We start from the raw sequence: 19333 nt of genomic DNA on the forward strand, positions 1-19333 counted from the left end.
TGATCTGCACTGTTAGGGTTGATGGTTTTGGAAATGTCTACTTAAGATTACATTCTAATTCCTTAACAGAATTTAAGTTTTAGGGTTAAAAAAAAGTATGAAGTTTGCAGTGTCTGTTTTTCATGGAATTAAGAAAATGCAAGAACTGGCTTAGAGACAGAAAAATTAAAAATTCAATGACACATGCATATATTCAGAAATGAAACTATACTTTTAAAGTGTACTGATTTTAATCCACTCCCTGTCTTTTTCTGCAATTTCTCTAGCACAGCCTATTGCTATAATCACTGTCTTTATATAACAAGGGCTCCACAATCTGGAGGTACTGTCCGTCTACCATGAAAATGTTTCAGAAATGTCTACAATCAAATAAGTACAGTATATCACAAAGGATCAGAAATGTTACTGGAAATTGAACCCACAATCTGTATTACCATCTTTAAAATTCAATCCAAATATACATTTACAATCCAAACTGTCACTAGCCCACTGACTCAAAGACAGGGTATCCATACACAGTGCTTGCATTCAAGTTTCAACAACAGATCAGGCAGGCTAGACAGAAAACTAGTACAAACTCTAAAGATGGTTCTTTTCTTTACTGGGAAAGTCATTTTTTTCTTCTTGGTAACTGACTCAGGTGGGAGAACAGGGCAGTATAGTGGGCCTCCATTATAAGGGGGCTGCTAAAATGCATCTTCATCTACTACTTTATTCACTATGCTGCTGCTAGTGTATGCCTGCGTTTTTAAGGGAACATGGATAAATACACCCTTACATACCAATTAGGTTCACCAGAGGATTGTTACCTGATGCAGCATAAGATTCACTCAACACATAGGTTCATAGTTAGGTACTAGGCTATTGGCTCTAGGACCTATATAGGCCTAGCCAAATGGTACCCTAGCTTTTGCCAACCAAGAATATGATTTTCCTATGCCTCAGTTAAGCAGAGCCACAGAAGTGATCCCCGGGGTGAATTTCCTATCTCCCATCCAATCATCAAGATTTTTCTTGGAGTGCTAATGAGGAGCTTTGTTTAATACAGATAGGTAGTTTGTTCCAGAGTATGGGAAGTCTCTGGGACAGGAATCTATCCCTCCAGCATATTCTGTTTATTGTGGTGACAAGGTTTAGGTCCCTAGAGCGTGTAGCTCGGAGGGATTGGGATTTCTTTAAGTGGAGCATGTCCAACAGCTCTGGGTTTGACATAGCTTTGTATGTTAGGCAGAGATAGCCTCTGAGTAGGCGATATGTGACAGAGTAAAGCTGGAGTATTTTGAGATGGTCTGCGTAGGGCATCTGTTTGAAGCCGGCAATCCTCTTTGTGAGGTATTTCTGTGGCCTATCCAGTTGTTGTAGATGTCTTGTGAGGTACATATCAAAAGGGGTGTTGTACTCTATAATGGGTCTAATGAGTGATGAGTAGAGGGGAATAATGACCTCTTTTTTCCTGGATGAGAAACCTTTTGTGATGAGGTGTAGGATTTCCTGACTACTGTGTTAATGTGATTATCAAAGGAGAGACTACTGTCCACCTGTGTCCCAAGGTCTCTTATCACACTTTTGGTGTTAAGTAGACTACTGCTTATGTGGTAGTTCATGGGTACAGAGTTTTTTCCAAAAGGGATGACAATGCACTTTTTGGCATTAAGCTTGAGGCCATGGCATTGACACCAGGCATCTGTCTCAGTGAGGCCCTTTTGTAAAAGGGCTACTCCAAGCCACTCTGTGATGCAGACGGAAGAAGCTCTTACCGTGACCCAGATAATCTGGGTTTACTTAGACAGTCCAACACTGAGGAGTTGGGTGGGGGGTGGGGGTGGGGGGGTAGGACAGAGCAAATTTTGCCAGCTCATCTACTTCAGGGTCTTCCAGGGGACTTCCAGCTACAGTCCATGGTAGAGGCCAGCAATTTTATGTCTGCTGTAAAATGTGTGTGAAGGCACTGGTGAATTATCTGTAAATAAAAGTCAGTACTTGGGTTACTACTTGCTGGATTTGGACCTAAACTGCATACAGACTTTAAAAAAAAATCATGCAACTGCTGAGAGAGTGGCACAGCAAAGGGATGCTCTAATCTCCTGCCTGCATACTCTTACCATAATGTGCACATAGGTTTTCACAATCTAGCAAAGCTACAGTCCAGGATGTATGCTGTTCAGGTGCAGAGGGGGTGAGGGCCTTGGCTGTGGATTACCAAGGAGGGACTCAGGAACAAAAAAAAAAAAACAAAGTGGCACATGGTAGTGAAGGGTACCAAAAATTAAACTACTCCATAAACTGTAGGAAAGAAATGCCCACATAAGTAGGTTCTCGAAACCAAGGGAAGTGCTCAACTCTCAGAAGTGGAAGGTGATGGGCAGATCTCTATATGGAAAAGAATCGAAAGAAAAAGTGGTCTTGACAGGTTAAGACAGCTGCCTGGTTAAAAACAAGGACGAACATTAAAAGTAATGCAACATAAAACTAAATGCAAAGTTGCCTTCCACTCTCCTTCCAAGTAATGCAGTCTAAATTTATCATCACATACCATGTGAAGGTGGCAAGTTAACTTCAGGGATATGAAAGGTTAGAACAGCCTTCTGTAGCCAATGGATGTATTCGGATGTATTCCACTGAAGATTAGGGAGCACACTGCTAGCTCCACATTCTGAAAACTCAGTCACTGGCCATGAAAGGTCATGCAGCTCTTCTGAGGACACCACTTTTGAAAGGAAACTTATCACACTGTTATACAGTTCAATAACAGCTGCAGGACACTGGGAAGGCAGACATGCTGCTTGCCTCTCCTTTTTGTCAAGGTAAAATCTGTCACTGAATTCCCTGCAAAGACCATCTTCAAGGAACTGAAGGAAAGTTTGTGAACACAGCTCTGGCGGACAGGGACAGCAAGATGCAAGCCACTTCAGTGCTTCTGAAACCTAAAATTAATAAGGGAAAAACATTTTTTTACTAAGAGTGGAAAACAATTGTGAATAAACAGACAACCTCTAATGATCTCTAGTACAAGTCCCTGCTCACCTTTTAAAGGGTAAATATAACAGCTTTCTGACTCTAAGAAAATACAGTCAAAATGTGTAGATAACAAAATTAAATGTACAAAACTGAAAAATCTGAAAATATGCCGATGAATGTGCATACAAAAGAAGCTATGTACTCACCATAAGGTTCCATCTGAGTAGTTCTACTTCATTTGTCTTCAACTTGTGGGTCCTCGGGATCCATATCGGATCCGGCACAGCCGCATTTTCAGGCTACGGCTCTGAGCTCCATACTTCTCCTACCTACCCATAATGCCCCAGTCTCCCTTATAGGTTCATAGGTTTATACTAGGCTATCTGCCCTAAGGCATTTATAAGCCTAGCCCAAAGTTTTGTGGCTTACGCCACCCCTTAAATGAAAAAATAATGTGCCCATTAGTTTGTTGTGCCTCTGTCCAGCAGTGACACAGAGATGATTCCTGGGGTAAACCTACGATCTCCCATCCACAGGTCAAGATTTCTCTTGAACAGAGCCAGCGAAGGTGCTCTGCCTCACATGGACCAGGATTTTATTCCACAGCATAGGGAGTCTCTGAGTGATAAATCTATCCCTCCAGCACGTCCTATTTATATCTGTGCTAAGGTTTAAGTCGCTTGCTATAGTGGTTTTGGTGGATTTGGATTTTTTGAGGTGAAGCATGTCCATTAATTCTGGGTTGGACATGGCCTTGTATGTCAGGCACATGTCACCTCTGAGCAGACGGTATGCGACTGAATAGAGCTGGAGTTTCTTCAATCTGGCAGCATATGACAGATTTTGGAGTCCCTTTATCCTTTTGGTGAGGAACTTTTGGAGTCTCTCCAATTGCTGCAGAAGTCGGGTGAGATGCATCCCGAATGGGGCATTGTACTCGATCATTGGTCTAAGTGAAGAGTACAGGGGAACAATGACCTCACTAGATCTGGATGTGAATCCCTTCATGATCAGGTGGGCAATGTAGAAGGTCTTTCTAACCACTTTAGCAACGTGAGTGTCAAAAGAAAGGCCACTGTCAACCTGGGTCCCCAGGTCCCTGATAACCTCTTCTGTGCTTAGTGGATTGCCACCTATATGGTAGCTTGGGGTTACCTTGTTTTTCCCGAAGGGTATGACTATACATTTTTTGGCGTTTAACTTCAAGCCATGGCTCTGGCACCAGCTATCTGTTTCCGTGAGTCCCTTCTGAAGGATATCCGTGTCCGATGCACTTTCCACTATGGCCCAGTTTGCAGTCGTCTGCAAACTTTGTCAGCCAAAGTCCTCCCATGTTGGCCTGTACTTCTGAGAAGTAGATGCCGAACAATAGGGGGCCAAGGACCGAGCCCTGTGGGACACCACTTGTGACCGGCTTGGAGTCTGACATAGCGCTAGCAACTCTAACCCTGTGGGTTCTGTCCTTAAGCCAGTTTGCAACCCATCTTGTGACATATGGGTTTACATTCAAGCTGGTAAGTTTTTCTACAATACCCGAGTGGGGTATTGTGTCGAAAGCCTTTGCAAGGTCAAGATAGGCTGTATGGACTGCCTTTCCCTCATCAATGGCCTTGGTGACTGTTTCGAAGAAGTCGACCAAGTTCAAAAGGCATGATCTGCCCTTGACGAAGCCAAACTGGGTCGGGTCTAATGTCTGCAAGTCCCCTATATCTTTGTTTATGAGCTCCATTATGATCCTCTCCATAGCTTTGCAGACTAGACTTGTTAAGCTTATGGGGCGGTAATTACCAGGGTCCGTAGAGGCACCGCCTTTGTGTTGTGGGACCACAGTTGCCGTACGCCACTCCTTGGGCACGTATCCTGTGGTAAGGCTGAGATTAAACAGCTGCCTTATGTGCGGGTTTAATTCCTCATTTAGCTCGTGTAGCACACAGCCGGGGACACCATCCAGTCCCATTGATGCTGTGTTTTTAGCTTTAGAGAGAGCAGCTTTCACCTGCGCATTTGAGATGTCTGGGAGGCTACACTCCACTGGGATAGTTCTCCCTCCTTTAGGTGGGGGAGAGGGGGGTGAAGTTTGCACTGAACCTGTCTGCCAGTATGTTGGCAATGTCTGTGGGTTCAGTGATTTTTGTATCATTTTGGACTAATTCTGAGCATATCTGGGAGTTTCCACCCAGGTTCCTAACATAGCTGAAAAAGGCCTTATGATTGTCCTTTGAATCCATGGCAATTTTTCTCTCAAAATTGGCCTTAGTTGATTTTATGAGTGCTCGTATTTTTTTACTAATAATGATCAGGGGTGACTTCCCTTTTATGGATTTTGTTCTATCATGTAATAGCTTTCTCCTCTTATTGTAAAGTTTGTTAATGGCTGGGGTCCACCAGACTGGACGTTTGCCCTTTGTGGAAAGAGTCTTGGTTTTATTTGGGATTGCCTGATCCATGCAGTCCTGGAGGTGTTCATAGAAGGCATTTGTAAGGGCTTCCGCAGCTTGGGTTGTGGTTTCCACTGGCTCAGGGGCCTTGAAGGATACCACACCAGTCTTGAGTAGTGTGAAGTTTGCTTTAGAGAAGTTCTTCACTGTGGTCTTTTTGTTTGGGGTGGGGCGGGATGTGGATTTCCAGTGAGATTAGTTTATGATCAGATCTCACCAATGAGGGATATACTTCCGGTGTGGAGCATTTTGTCCCCATGTTTGTGATAATGAGATCTAGTATATTTTTCCTCTCGTGGGAACAGTGACTAGCTGTTCCATGGCATTTGAATTTATGAACTCCAGGAACCGTTGGGCTAGAAAGTTAGGGCTTGAGTAATGTTCCCAGTCTATATTCGGGTAGTTGAAGTCACCCAATATGATGGTGTTTGGAGCTACATTTATACCCTCCAGTGTCTTCAGGAAGGCTGTGTGGGGTTCCTGAGTTTGAGAGGGTGGCCTGTAGCATGCTACAATTTGTAGAGCAGTTTTGCCTATGCTTAGTTGCACCTGGATGGTTTCCGAAGCTTTGTGCGTTGCCACTAACCTGGAGGTGTGGGTATCCTTTATGAATATGGATACACCCCCTCCTTTTGTGGTGTGGTCCAGGTTTTGGGGCCGGAACGCATGATATGAGGTAAAACCTAATAGTGCCGGGGTGCTCTCAGGAGCCTTGAACCAGGTTTCAGTTACAGCACAGACATCGATGTTCTCCATACTGAGAAGGGCCTCGAGTGCGTGCATTTTGAGATTTAGACTTCTGGCATTGAGCAGCATTACCCTCAGTTTCTTCCCATTTTTGTTTTCTAGGGTGGTAGGTTTAGAATTTGAGTCTTGCCTAAAAAAGGCACTATGGTGGTGGCAAGAGCCTTAGCCAATATCTGGAATCCCAGGGGTGACAGGTGCAAGCCGTCCCTTGCGAAGCAGCGTGGCTTGTCAAGCATGTCATCCCAGGCAGACAGACACTGGATCCCCTTTGAATGACACCAGACATTAAGCCAATTGTTAAAGCTGATCATCTTGTCTATATATTGTGGCATCATTCTTGGTGAAGGAAGGATACTGCTCAGGGTCAGGGTCATACCTGCCTGGGCTACATAATCAGAGAGCTCCTCTAGGTCTCTTTTCATGTAGTCCAGGGAGGTACGTCTCAGGTCGTTCACACCAGCATGGACAATGACTGTGTCATATTTGCACTTGCCGTGGAGTGACCAGAGTGCTTGTGTTATGTGGCGGATTCTAGCGCCCGATAGGCAGCTTACTGTGACCCTCTCCTTGTTCAGCCTGGTGAGTGGGTCGTCAGTGTGTCTGACTATGGAGTCACCTATGACAAGTATGTTTGGTGTTGTATTTGGCCTTAAGGGCTGTGACTGCTTTGCACACTGATTTTGTGGTTTATGTGTTGCTTGTGGGGTGTCTTGAGGTAGCAGTTGTTTGGGTGTCTGCTTTGGAGGCCTCCGCTGTTTAGGTAAATTTTTACTCAGAGCCTCCGAGTATGTCTTTGTGTGTTTATGTGTTTGATTCAGTGGTGTGGTAGCATTATGTGAGGCTGGTTTTGTGGTGTGTGTAGTTGCCTTCTCCTTCTGTCTGGTCTTGCCAGTCCTGAGTTGAGAGAGCTCAGCCTCCAGTTTGGCTAAATAGCTGCATCTCTCGCAAGTATTTGTGTTATGTAGGAGGAGGAGAGGGTTGTCTGTGTGCATGAGGCAGTTATAACATTGCCTCAAGATTCCCAGATTCACCAGCTGGACCGGAGAGGAGATTGACAACTGACCTTTGGACATCCCTTCTCCCTTCAGATTGAGTTTGCTGCCCAACATATAACATACAGTTGTGTACATGTAGATGTTTGAGTGTATTCACTGTTGCAGTCATGACATTTGGGTTACCTGCCTGCAGGTAGCCCTCAGCCAGCCTGTATACCAGAGTCTTCGGATTTCTGTGTCGGATGCTGTCGCTTCTTCCATGATGTCAGGTCGTCAGGGGTATAAAACATGCAGCCGACGCCATTACATCAGTTTTTCTTGCCCCAGATATCTGGTGCCCCCACTATAGGAAGCAATTATATGGTGTGGTACACCCCCATCAAAAAGCAAATGCACATGATATAATATATGCCAAACAAGAAGGAAATGTAGAGCCAAGAGAAGTCAGGGGGCTGGAGGGAGAGGAACCAAAACTGCAACAGTGAGTACACTCTAACATCTACATTTATGGTAAGTGTACACAACTGTACTATGTTCTTCATGTTTCACTGTTGCATTCATCACATTTGGGTTGATTCCCAAAGCTAAGGAAGGGAGGAGGTAGTTAAAGAGCATTAGGCCCTGTAAGACTGCTGTGGAAAATCCAGCTCGAGATTTAGAAAAGATAGGCAGGTGGTAATGTTTGGTGAAGGTATGTAACGGGCTCCAGGTAGCAGCTTCCAGGATGTCCCTGGTAGGGACTCCTCTGAGAAATGCAGCAGAGGTACACGCAGCCCTGGTGGAATGTGATCTTATCCCCTGTGGGGTAGGTTTTCCATGGTGCTTGTAGCAGAAATGAATGCAATGGGCTATCCATTTGGAAATGGTTTGCTTTGAAATGGCCTTCCCCTCTGCCCCTACAGCAAAGCTAACTAGCAGCTGGTCAGGTTTTCTGAGAGGCTTAGTCCTGTCCAAATAGAATCTAAGTTGTCGGTGCACATCCAGAGAGTGCAGTATCCATTCCCCTTTATTTTGAGGATTAGGGAAAAAAGTAGGCAAATTAATGGACTGGTTTAGGGCCACATTAGACACCACCTTGGGCATAAAGGACGGATTAGTCCTGAAGGAAACCCTGTATGCATGGAAGATAAGGAAGGGTTCCACTGCCATGAGGGCCTGTAATTCAGACACTTCTTGCTGAAGTGATGGCTAGAAGTAAGGCTGTTTTCCAGGAAAGGAATTTCAATTCTGCTGTAGCAGCTGGTTCAAAGGGGGGAAGAGTGAGCATTTCCAATACAAAGTTAAGGTCCCAGGCTGGAGTGAGAGCTCTCCTGGGGGGTCTTAAATTTTAGGCCCCTCTAAGGAATTGTTTTAGCAAGGGGGGAGAGAAGAGGGGTGGCTCAGTATTATAATGTGCTGAAATGGCAGGCATGAATCTTAATTGACGAGAAGGCTAGGCCCTTGTGAAGCATTTCTGTTAAATAATCTAAAATATGAGGTAAGCTGGGCACCGTTGTGCCCATTCCCTGAGACTAGCTCCAGGAACAGTATCTTTACCACTTTTCAGAAAGGGATTTTCTAGTACTTAGGCCTCCTTGCCTCAAGAATGACATCTAGCACCTTCTTACTGAGGGTTGCTAGAGGAGAGCTCATGGAATTAGCCAGCCTGCAAGGTTCAGGGTTTGAAGCTGATGGTGCAGAATCTGGCCCGCCTGCTGGGACAGCAGGAAAGGGGTCTGAGGCAGGTGCCATGGTTGTAGCAGTGTCAGACTGCACAAGAGGAGGTACCAGTGCTGGCGTGGGCAGTCTGGTGCAATCAGTATTGTCCTTGGCTTGTCCTGTTTGGTCTTTAGTAGATCCTTCGAGAGGAGAGGCAGAGGAGGAAAGGCATAAAATGAGAGGCTTTCCCAGGTAAAGGACAGGGCATCCACTTTCCAAGCTTGGCTGTGGGGAGTTCTGGTGCAGAATTTGTTCAATTTGTAGTTCTGAGGGGAGGCAAACCGGTCTATCTTTGGGGTCCCCCATTTGTTCCTCAAGAGGTTGAATATTTTGGGTTCTAGTTTCCATTCGTGTGGGTCTATGAGACTTCTGCTTAAGTCTGTGAGTGAATTTAGTTTGCCTGGCAGGAATTGAGCTTGTAGGTGCACTTGGTAGCTCAAGCCTGTGTTCCACAGAGCCATGGCTAGTCTGCAGAGAGCGTAGGAGTGGGTTCCCCCCTGCGTGTTTATGTACCACACAACTGCGGGTGTCTGTCTTTACCAATAGTTGTCCTGGAAGAATAAGGTCTTTGAAGGCTGTCGGAGCATTCTGTACAGCTAGCATTTCTTTTTGATTGCTATGCAGGTGCATCTGTTTGGGGTTCCATTTCCCATGAATGCACTGCCCTGCCATGTGAGCCCCCATGCATAGTCTGATGCGTCTGTTGTTAGAGTTTAGGCGGCAGGGGGTAGAGTGAAAGGGAGTCCCTTGTAGTGGTAACAGGCCTCTGCCCACCAAAGGAACTCTGTCCTCAAGCAAGGAATGACAGGAATCAGTTTCCAGGCCCTGAGAATGTTGACATCATAGACTTTTTAGATACCAGTGGAGTTTCCTTACATGCAGTCTTGAATATGGAATTAGCAGAATGCAAGAGACCATGAACCCCAGAGCTTGCAGTATTTTCCTTGCAGATAGCTGGGATTTTGTGGCCAATAGTTTGAAGCAGGTTGTCAAATAAACTTGTTTATCCAGAGTGAGGAATACCATCTGGGAAGTTTTGTTCAAGCTTGCTCCCAGGAATACAATCTGTTGGCAGGGTACTAGGTGTGACTTCTTTTCGCTGATGGTGTACCCCAGTGAAGTTAGAAGTTTCTTCACAAATGCCAGGTGTTGTAATAACAAGTCCTGGCTTTCTGCCTGAATCAGACAATCATCCAAGTATGGGTAAATGTGAATATTTCTCTGCCTGCAAAATGCAATGGCTGGAGCTAGACACTTTGTGAACACCCTGGGCGCAGTAGATAAGCCAAAGGGAAGTGCAGCGAACTGAAAGTGCATGGAGCCTGCCCTGAAACGTAGGTACTGTCTGCAGGATTCTCTTATCAGGATGTGCAAGTAAGCTTTCTTTAAGTCTAGGGTTGCCAGCCAGGCATCCCTGGCTAGCACAGAAGAGTTAGCATTTTGAATTTTGGAACCACTAGAAAGGTGTTGAGAATAGAGAGGTCCAGGATAGGAAGCCAGGAGTTTTCTTTTCTGGGTACCAGGAAAAGTCCTGAATAAAAACCTTGTCCCCCTTGACCTGCTGGGACAGGTTGACTAGCCCTGATACTGAGAAGAGAGAGAAAGTACAGTTTTGTACCTACCATAAATGTAGATGTTCGAGTGTAAACACTGTTGCAGTCATTACACTTGGGTTATCTTGCCATCAGGCGATTCCCCAGTTCCAAAGTCTTGGTCCAGCGTCGGTTGCTGTCGCCTTCTCCCTGACGTCAGTGCGACAGATGCAGCCGATGCCATTTTCTTCAGTTTTTCTCGCCCCAGATGTCAGGTGCCCCCAAATAGGTAGGCAATTCAAATTGCTAATAAAACATATATAAGAAAAGCAAACAACAACTTTCAGTTACCAGCAAATACTCCCCATAGGTAGTAAGGGTAGAAGGCATAGGTATGTACCAGCAAGTAAGAGGGGAAGGAGGGAGGGAAACCTGGACTGCAGCAGTGTTTACACTCGAACATCTACATTTATGGTAGGTATAAAACTGTACTATGTTCATCGTGTTACACTGCTGCAGTCATTACACTTGGGTGGAATCCCAAAGCTGAGGTAGGGAGGCTGGTTCTATAAGGCATTAGGGGTGGCTATAAGGCCCTGCAGCACAGCAGTGGTGAAGTCATCTCTGGATTTGGAGTATAAAGGCAAATGGTAATGCTTGGTGAAGGTATGCACAGAACTCCATGTTTCTGCTTCCAAAATATCCTTGGTAGGTACTCCTCTGAGGTAGGCAGTTGAAGTGGCTGTTGCCCTGGTGGAGTGAGATCTAATGCTGCTAGGTACAGGTTTCCCATGGTGAGTATAATAGAAATGCATACAATGTCCTATACATTTTGAGAGTCTGTTTTGAAATGGCTTTTCCCTGTGCTCCTGCAGCATATGCTACCAATAATTGCTCAGATTTTCTGAAAGCTTTAGTTTTGTCCAAGTAGAAGCATAACTGCCTGTGAATGTCCAAAGAATGTAGTAGTCTCTCCCCTTTGTTCTGTGGTTTTGGAGAGAAAGTTGGCAAGTGAATGGTTTGGTTTAGAGTCACACTTGATACAACCTTTGGCATAAACGTAGGGTTAGTTTTTACAGACACCCTGTCCTGGTGGAAAATGAGGAAAGGTTCCACTGCCATTAGTGCCTGCAATTCTGAAACTCTTCGTGCTGATGTTATTGCCAGTAGCAGAGCAGTTTTCCAAGAGATGTATTTTAATTCTAATGTGTTAGCTGGCTCAAAAGGAGGTAAAGTTAATTTTTCCAAAACAAAGTTGAGGTCCGAAGTTGGGTTAGATGCTCTACAGGGCGGTCTTATGTTTTTAGCCCCTCTGAGGTACTGTTTGAACAAAGGATTAGAAAAAAATGGTGGATCCATGTTGTAATGAGCAGAAATGGCTGAGGCGTGGATCTTGATGGATGAATAGGAGAGGCCCTTGTCCAACATCTCGGTTAAATATTGAAGAATCTGAGGAATGTTTGGGACAAGAGGGTCAAGGCTGTGCGCCTGGTTCCAGGCACAGAATCTCTTCCATTTATCCGAGTAGGCTTTCTTGGTGCTAGGCCTTCTGGCCTCCAGGATGACATTCATAACAGCTTTGGAAAGAGGCATTACTTGCTTGACTAAGGAATTTTCCATGCAGCTAGGTTTAAGGTCTTTAGCTGGCTGTTAAGTATCTGATTGTTGTGCTGTGTCAGCAGATGTGGGATTTGAGGCAAAATCCAGGGTGGTTCTTGTGCTAAGTTCTTTAAGACTGGGTACCAGTGCTGGAGTGGCCAGTCTGGTGCAATCAGGATCATCTTTGGCTCTTCTTGCCTGGCTTTTATGAGTACCTTTGGAAGGAGAGGTAAAGGAGGGAAAGCGTATACTTGCAGGTTTTTCCAGCTGAATGAGAGGGCATCCACTTTCCATACTTGTGGATGGTAATTCCTTGTGCAGAATTTCTGTAGCTGGCAGTTCATTGGGGATGTGAACAGATCTATGTCCGGGCTCCACCATTTTTGTGTTATCATTCTGAATATTTGTGGATTGAATTCCCATTCGTGAGGATCCATGATGTTTCTGCTTAGGTCATCTGCTAGTGTGTTTTTCTCTCCTGGCAGGAATTGTGCTTGCAGATGAACTTGGTAGTCTACAGCTGTGTTCCACAAGGTCATGGCTTGTCTGCAGAGGGGGTAGGAGTGTGTGCCCCCTTGCTTGTTTATGTACCACATAACTGTGGTGTTGCCTGTCTTTAGTAGTAGTTGTCCTGGATGCAGCAGGTCCTTGAAAGCTATAAGTGCATTTTGTACAGTTAGCATCTCTTTTTGATTGATGTGGATGCCTTTGTTCTGTGGGCCACCCGCCCTGAATACATTTTCCTGCCATGTGTGCTCCCCAGGCATAATCCGATGCATCTGTTGTCAGTGTTTGCCTGGCTGTGGGTTGAGTAAAAGGCTGTCCCTTGTTGAGGTGATAAGCTTGAGCCCACCATCGAAACTCCTGTTGAAGGCAAGGAATTAGTGGTATAACTGTTTCCAAACTTTTGACAGTGTTGAGACCATACACTCTTTAGGTACCATTGTAGTTTCCTCATATGCAGTCTGGCATATGGAATTAGTAGTATGCAAGATGCCATGTAGCCCAAGGCCTGCAGAATTTTTCTTGCAGGGAGTTGGGTCTTTGTTGCCATCAATTGAAAGTACCGAGTCAGTTCTCCTTGCTTGTCTGGCGTGAGATAAGTCATCTGGGTCATTGTGTTCAAGCTGGCACCCAGGAATATTATCTGTTGTGAGGGCACTAGTTTTGATTTCTTTTCGTTTACTGTGTACCCCAGGTAACTTAACTTTTTTTACGAATGCCAGATGCTTTAGAAGAATGCCCTTGCTCCCTGCTTGAATCAGGCAGTCATCGAGGTATGGATAAATTTGAATTCCTTTTTGCCTGCAAAATGCAATTACTGGTGCCAGGCACTTTGTGAAGACCCTGGATAAGCCAAAGGGCAGTGCAGAGAATTGATAGTGTATTGAACCAGCAAGAAATCTGAGGTATCTTCTGCAGTTTTATCTGATAGGGACATACAGGTATGCCTCCTTGAGGTCCAAAGTCACAAGCCAAGCTTTCTTGCCCAGACTGGGAAGAAGCTGCTGTAGTGTCAACATTTTGAATTTCGGAACATCCAGGTAAGTGTTTAGAGAAGAAAGATCCAGAATGGGTCTCCAGGCTTTGTCCTTTCTGGGAACCACAAAGAGTCTTGAATAAAATCCTTGTCCTTGCTCCTGTGGTGGTACCTTTTGCATAACTCTCATGTCCATGAGTGCTGTCATTTGTTTTTGAGCCTCTGCCCATTGATTTGGTGGCAGATTTGGCATTCCTTTTAACCTTGGCAAAGTGTGAAAGTGGAACCTGTAACCTTGAGATACAATGTTGAGAGCCCATTTGTCTTTGGTGATGCAATGCCAATTGTGATAGAAAAGTGCCAGTTTCCTCCTAAGGGGGCTGCCAAGAGAGAACTGCTTGGCAGCTGTAGTGGGAAGTCAATGAGGCTGCTTTTTATAAGGTTGTGGTCTGTCTTCCCCTTCTTTATGGCCTGGTGTGCCCCATTGTCGAGGCCTGTAAGGACCTTGTGCTTGACCTCTACCTCTTGGACGTCTGTATCTGCCTCTTTGAGGTCTGTCTGTGACTGGAAAGGACCTATTCTTTGTTGGCCAATTTCTGCTAAAATGAGGAGGCTGAACCTGTAAGAAATCCTTCACTGTTTGCATAGATTTTGTCTTATCCTCCATCTTCTTTAATACATCCTCTGCCTTAACTCCAAACAACACATCCCGCTGCAAAGGTGCATCCAATAATTTTGCCTTAACATGATCTGGTAAAGTATGTTCTTTTAACCAAGCATGCCTTCTAATGACAGAGCCTGTAACTGCTGCTCTACAGGAGGCCTCTAAGGAATCAAACCCACATTGCAAAGTATGTTTTCCCACTTGTTCAGCTGCATGCAATAAGTCCTGCATTTCTTTAAAATTAGGAGGGTCTGCATCTGGAAGCATCTTTTGTTTCAACTGAGACATCAAAAATTGCTGATATTTTAGCATGTGAAACTGGCAATTTAAGGCTCTCGTTGCTAAAGTTGCAGGCGTATATACTTGTCTTTCCCCATCTGTCTAATGCTCTGGAATCTCTGTCAGAGGGAACTGTTTTTTTTTTTTTGCTGATGGGGCCTTAATCCCTTTGGGTCCCTGAGAAATAATTTCAGGGTCAGCAACAGGGCTTTTATACAGAAATTTGTGAGAGTCAGGGACTCTGTAATATTTATCAGGATTAACTGGGGCAGGAGGTAAGGAGTCAGGATTTAAGCTGGATTCAATGTACACATCATACACAATATCTAACACTGGTGGAATAGCAAGGGGTCTGTGTTGAGGCAATAAAAGGAAGTCTCTGAGCCTTTTCTTGGATTCTGAGTAATCCTGGCCTTCCCAATGGAAATGCTCCCTCATGGTATGTAAGGTCTCCCCAAAGGAGTAGTCCTAAGGCAGAGAGGCTGATGGAACTGATTCCTCAGAATCAGAATCCTCATAAGGGGTAAGGAATATCCTAGGTCTGAGGATGAATCTGAAGAAATGGCCATCTGGTCGGAAGATTCATAGTCTGCATCCTGTCTGGGCCTTTTATCAGGAGGGGGATGGGACCCCCTGATCAGGGTGATTAGGTCTTCGGCCATTTTGAGCATTTGTTTCTTAGGCATGGAAGCCTGTCCTAGAGAATGCTGTGTCTGTTTCTTTGTTTTTAAGGGGGCCTTAGACTTAGCAGAGGGTTTAATGGTTAACTGGGTAGGTCTGAAGACACCCTCTGAGGCTGTGGATTGCTCAGCTACTTCGGTTCCCTCAGAAGGGTTAGTTTCGGTAGGCTGAAAACATAGAGCATACGAAGGCCCAGCCAGCTCCATGTGGGAGTCGGAGGCGGTCTGTGGAAGTGGTTGTCAGGGGCTGCGTAGGCGCCTCGCTGAAAACCGAAGAACTGGCGACTGTCCTAGAAGAGGCCTCATCGTCAGTTTTGGGCCTCGGATGCCTGTCCTTGTCTTTGCGCTTTTTATGTAATCCGGTCGTCGGAAGTTCCGACGGCATGGTGTAATTGAATTTTCTGCCAAAATAATGTCGGGCAAAATCAAACCGACGTTTAACAGTACGCTTGTTAAACCTAGCACAAAACCGACAACCAGTAACGTCATGGTCTGGGCCTAGGCATGGAATTTTAAATAGAGTTGCTTGCTACTGAGATTTGTCTGCATACATCAACTGGACATAAGCTGATTTAAGTATATTTTCTGCATTTTATTGTGGTTTTATAATTTGGACTGATTCCTCAGATCTAGCTCTGTTGAAACGGTCTTGTGTGTGTCTCTGAAGCTCTGCACTAGTTGTTAAACTGCTTTGAAATTCCTTTAAGTGTTAATTAGCTTGGGGGGGTTTCTGATAATATTAAAACCTGTGTTGGTAACATTTCTTGTAATTATTTTAAATAGAGTTGCTTGCTACTGAGATTTGTCTGCATACATCAACTGGACATAAGCTGATTTAAGTATATTTTCTGCATTTTATTGTGGTTTTTATAATTTGGACTGATTCCTCAGATCTAGCTCTGTTGAAACTGTCTTCCCCACTCCCCCTCCCTGTTCTTGGTTGTAGTTTAAATTTGGTGGCTTTTGCAGTGCCCGCCCACTGTAGATTTGATCTAGGACACTCCCCCAGTCCCATCTCTTTACCGCATTCTATCTAATAAACCCTTTCTGCACTTGCTTTTAGTCCTTTTTAATTTATTTACATTTTTTTCAAACTGTGTGTGGACTAATATTGCTACATACTCAAGTGTGCCAGCCTGCACTGCATGTGAATTGTTTTTACTACTGTTTTTGCTACTTTTCTGAAAAAAAAAAAAAAAAATTATCTGCTTTTACTGTATTTGTGTTTCTTCCCAATTTATTTTGCTTTTGCGTCATCTTAAAAGTACTCAGTTGTATTTATTACTTCTTGGTGCAACTCATTCTAAGCCTTTTAGTTTAAGCACTTGGGCTTCAGACCAGTTGTTTTACATTAAGAAGGTTTGTGGTTTGCACTGTAGTGGCAGGACAGGTAGCTTACATCCTTCTAAGTTGGGAACTGCTGATTGAGGGCTCAGTGTCAGTTATTCTAAAAGTGTATTAATTCTGGTTTAAGCACTTGGGCTTCAGGCCAGTTATTTTACATTAAAAGGGTTCGTGGTCTGCACTCTTGTGGGAGGAGAGGCTGGACTCTGCCCTTCTGAGCTGGGAATTTCTGGTTAAAGGCTTATAGTGCTGCATATTTGAACTGCGTCTTACTGAAATTGGTACACCTTGTTTGCTGTAGCGTAGACTAGATCCAAGCCTGCTGAATCTAGCTTTGTTTGTATAACTTAAGCACTAATCCAAGCATTCTTCAAAGTATTCAATTGTATTTATTACTGCTTGGTAGTAACTTGATTAAAGTGTAGCTATCATTCTAAGTCTTTTGGATTAAGCACTTGGGCTTCAGACCAGTTGTTTTACATTAGGAAGGTTTGTGGCTTGCACTGTGGTGGCAGGACAGGTGGCTTACATCCTTCTAAGTTGGGAACTGCTGACTGAGGGCTCAGTGTCTGTTATTCTAAAAGTGTATTAGTTCTGGTTTAAGCACTTGGGCTTCAGGCCAGTTATTTTACATTAAGAAGGTTCATGGCCTGCACTCTTGTGGGAGGAGAGGCTGGACTCTGCCCTTCTGAGCTGGGAATTTCTGGTTAAAGGCTTATATTGCCTGCATATTTCAACTGTTTTTTAGTGAAATTGGTACAACTTGTTTGCTGTAGCATAGACTAAATCCAGGCCTGCTGAATCTAGCTCTGTTTGTATGTGTGTTGTTTGTTTGTTTGTTATTTCCCTGAAATGCTAATACCACCTAAACCGCGGCTTTTCAGCGCTTCGGTGGATCCCTAGTGATATCTGCATTGCTTACTGCACTCATTTCCTTGTTTCACTTAAAAGAAAGTTACTGTTTGTCGTTTTTGCATTTAAGTTACCTGTAACACATTGCATTTAAGTTACCTGGCACTTGCTCACTAAAGCAATTATATAAGTCAGCACTAAAAAATTAAAAGCACTACACTCTCACAAAGTCCTCTCGAGTACCTTGTTCCCCATTGGCCCTTTTTTTCAATTATAAAGGAATTCCCAATACTATTCTAGCATGTCCAAAGGTCAGTTGTCAATCTTCTCTCTGGTCCAGCTGGTGAATCTGGGAATCTTGAGGCAATGTTACAACTGCCTCATGTACACAGACAACCCTCTCCTCCTCCCAACAAATTCCAACACATGTGAGAGATGCATCCATATAGCCAAACTGGAGGCTAAGCTCTCTCAACTCAGTACTGGCGTAACCAGTCAGGAGAAGGAAACCACACTCAGTACAATTCCAGTCTCACATAGACCTACCACGACAGCAGACCAAACACATAAACACACAAAAACATAGGTTCATAGGTTCATACTAGGCTATCTGCCCAAGGGCATTTATAAGCCTAGCCCATAGTTATTTGGCTTTCGCCACCCCTTTAGTTTGAATAAAACTATGCCTATTATTTTGCTGTGCCTCTGTCAAGCAGTGACACTGAAGTAATCCCTGGGGTATATCTGCGATCCCCCATCCATTGGTCAAGATTCCTCTTGAACAAGGCCAGCGAGGTGCTCTGCCTCACATGTATCGGGATTTTGTTCCACAGCATAGGGAGTCTCTGGGTGATGAATCTGTCCCTCCAGCACATTCTATTAATAACCGTGTCAAGGTTTAAGTCTCCCGCCCTTGTGGTTCTGAGGGATCTAGATTTTTTGAGGTGAAGCATATTCATCAAATCAGGGTTTGACATGGCCTTATATGTCAGGCACAGGTCACCTCTGAGCAAGCGGTATGAGACTGAATAGAGCTGGAGTTCTTTCAGTCGGGCAGCATAAGACATATTTTGAGACCCTTTATCCTTTTGGTGAGGAACTTTTGGGGCCTTTCCAGCTGCTGCAGGTGTCAGGTCAGATACATTCCGAATGGGGCATTGTACTCAATCATAGGTCTAATGAGTGATGAGTACAGGGGACGATGACCTCCCTTGATCTAGATGTGAATCCCTTCATGATCAGGTGGGCAATGTAGAAGGTTTTCCAAACTACTTTAGCAACATGAGTGTCAAGCGAAAGGCTACTGTCAACCTGGGTCCCCAGATCCCTGATGACTTCTTCTGTGCTCAGTGGATTGCCACCTATATGGTAGCTAGGGGTAACCTTGTTTTTCCCGAAGGGTATGACTATGCATTTCTTGGCATTTAACTTTAGGCCATGGCTCTGGCACCAGTTATCCGTTTCTGTGAGGCCCTTCTGAAGGATATCTGTGTCAGATGTGTTTTCGACTATGGCCCAGTTTGCAGTCATCTGCAAACTTTGTCAGCCATAACCCTCCTGTGTTTGCTTGTACTTCAGAAAAGTAGATGCCGAACAAGAGTGGACCCAGGACTGAGCCCTGTGGGACACCACTTGTGACAGGCTTTGAGTCTGACATGGCTCCAGCAACTCTGACCCTGTGGGTTCTGTCACTTAGCCAGTTTGCAACCCATCTTGTGATGTATGGGTTTACATTCAAGCTGATGAGTTTTTCGATGATACCTGAGTGGGGTATTGTGTCGAAGGCCTTTGCCAGGTCAAGGTAGGCTGTATGGACTGCATTTCCCTCATCAATGGCCTTGGTGACTGTCTCGAAAAAGTCAACCAAGTTTAAAAGGCATGATCTGCCTTTGACAAAGCCAAACTGGGTTGGATCCAAAGTCTGCAAGTTCCCTATGTCTTTATTTATGAGTTCCATTATGATCCTCTCCATGGCTTTGCAGATAAGGCTTGTCAAGCTAATGGGACGGTAATTTCCAGGGTCGGTGGAGGCACCGCCCTTGTGAAGTGGGACCACAGTCGCCGTGC

The 19333-nt window shown here is 44.6% G+C and overlaps 1 protein-coding gene across 1 annotated transcript in view; it reads right to left on the reverse strand.

Moving 5' to 3' along the window:
* LOC122792959 (germinal-center associated nuclear protein-like) overlaps positions 1-19333 on the reverse strand; it is a 789847-nt gene that overhangs the window by 487753 nt on the left and 282761 nt on the right. Inside the window, exon 4 of the mRNA XM_044060552.1 lies at positions 2534-2924. Within this exon, the coding sequence (XP_043916487.1) occupies positions 2534-2924 (391 nt within the window). The remainder of the gene's footprint in view (positions 1-2533; positions 2925-19333) is intronic.

The sequence above is a fragment of the Protopterus annectens genome, chromosome 2.part0, assembly GCF_019279795.1.
Source record: "Protopterus annectens isolate FY-2018-M chromosome 2.part0, PAN1.0, whole genome shotgun sequence".
NCBI lineage: Eukaryota > Metazoa > Chordata > Ceratodontiformes > Protopteridae > Protopterus > Protopterus annectens.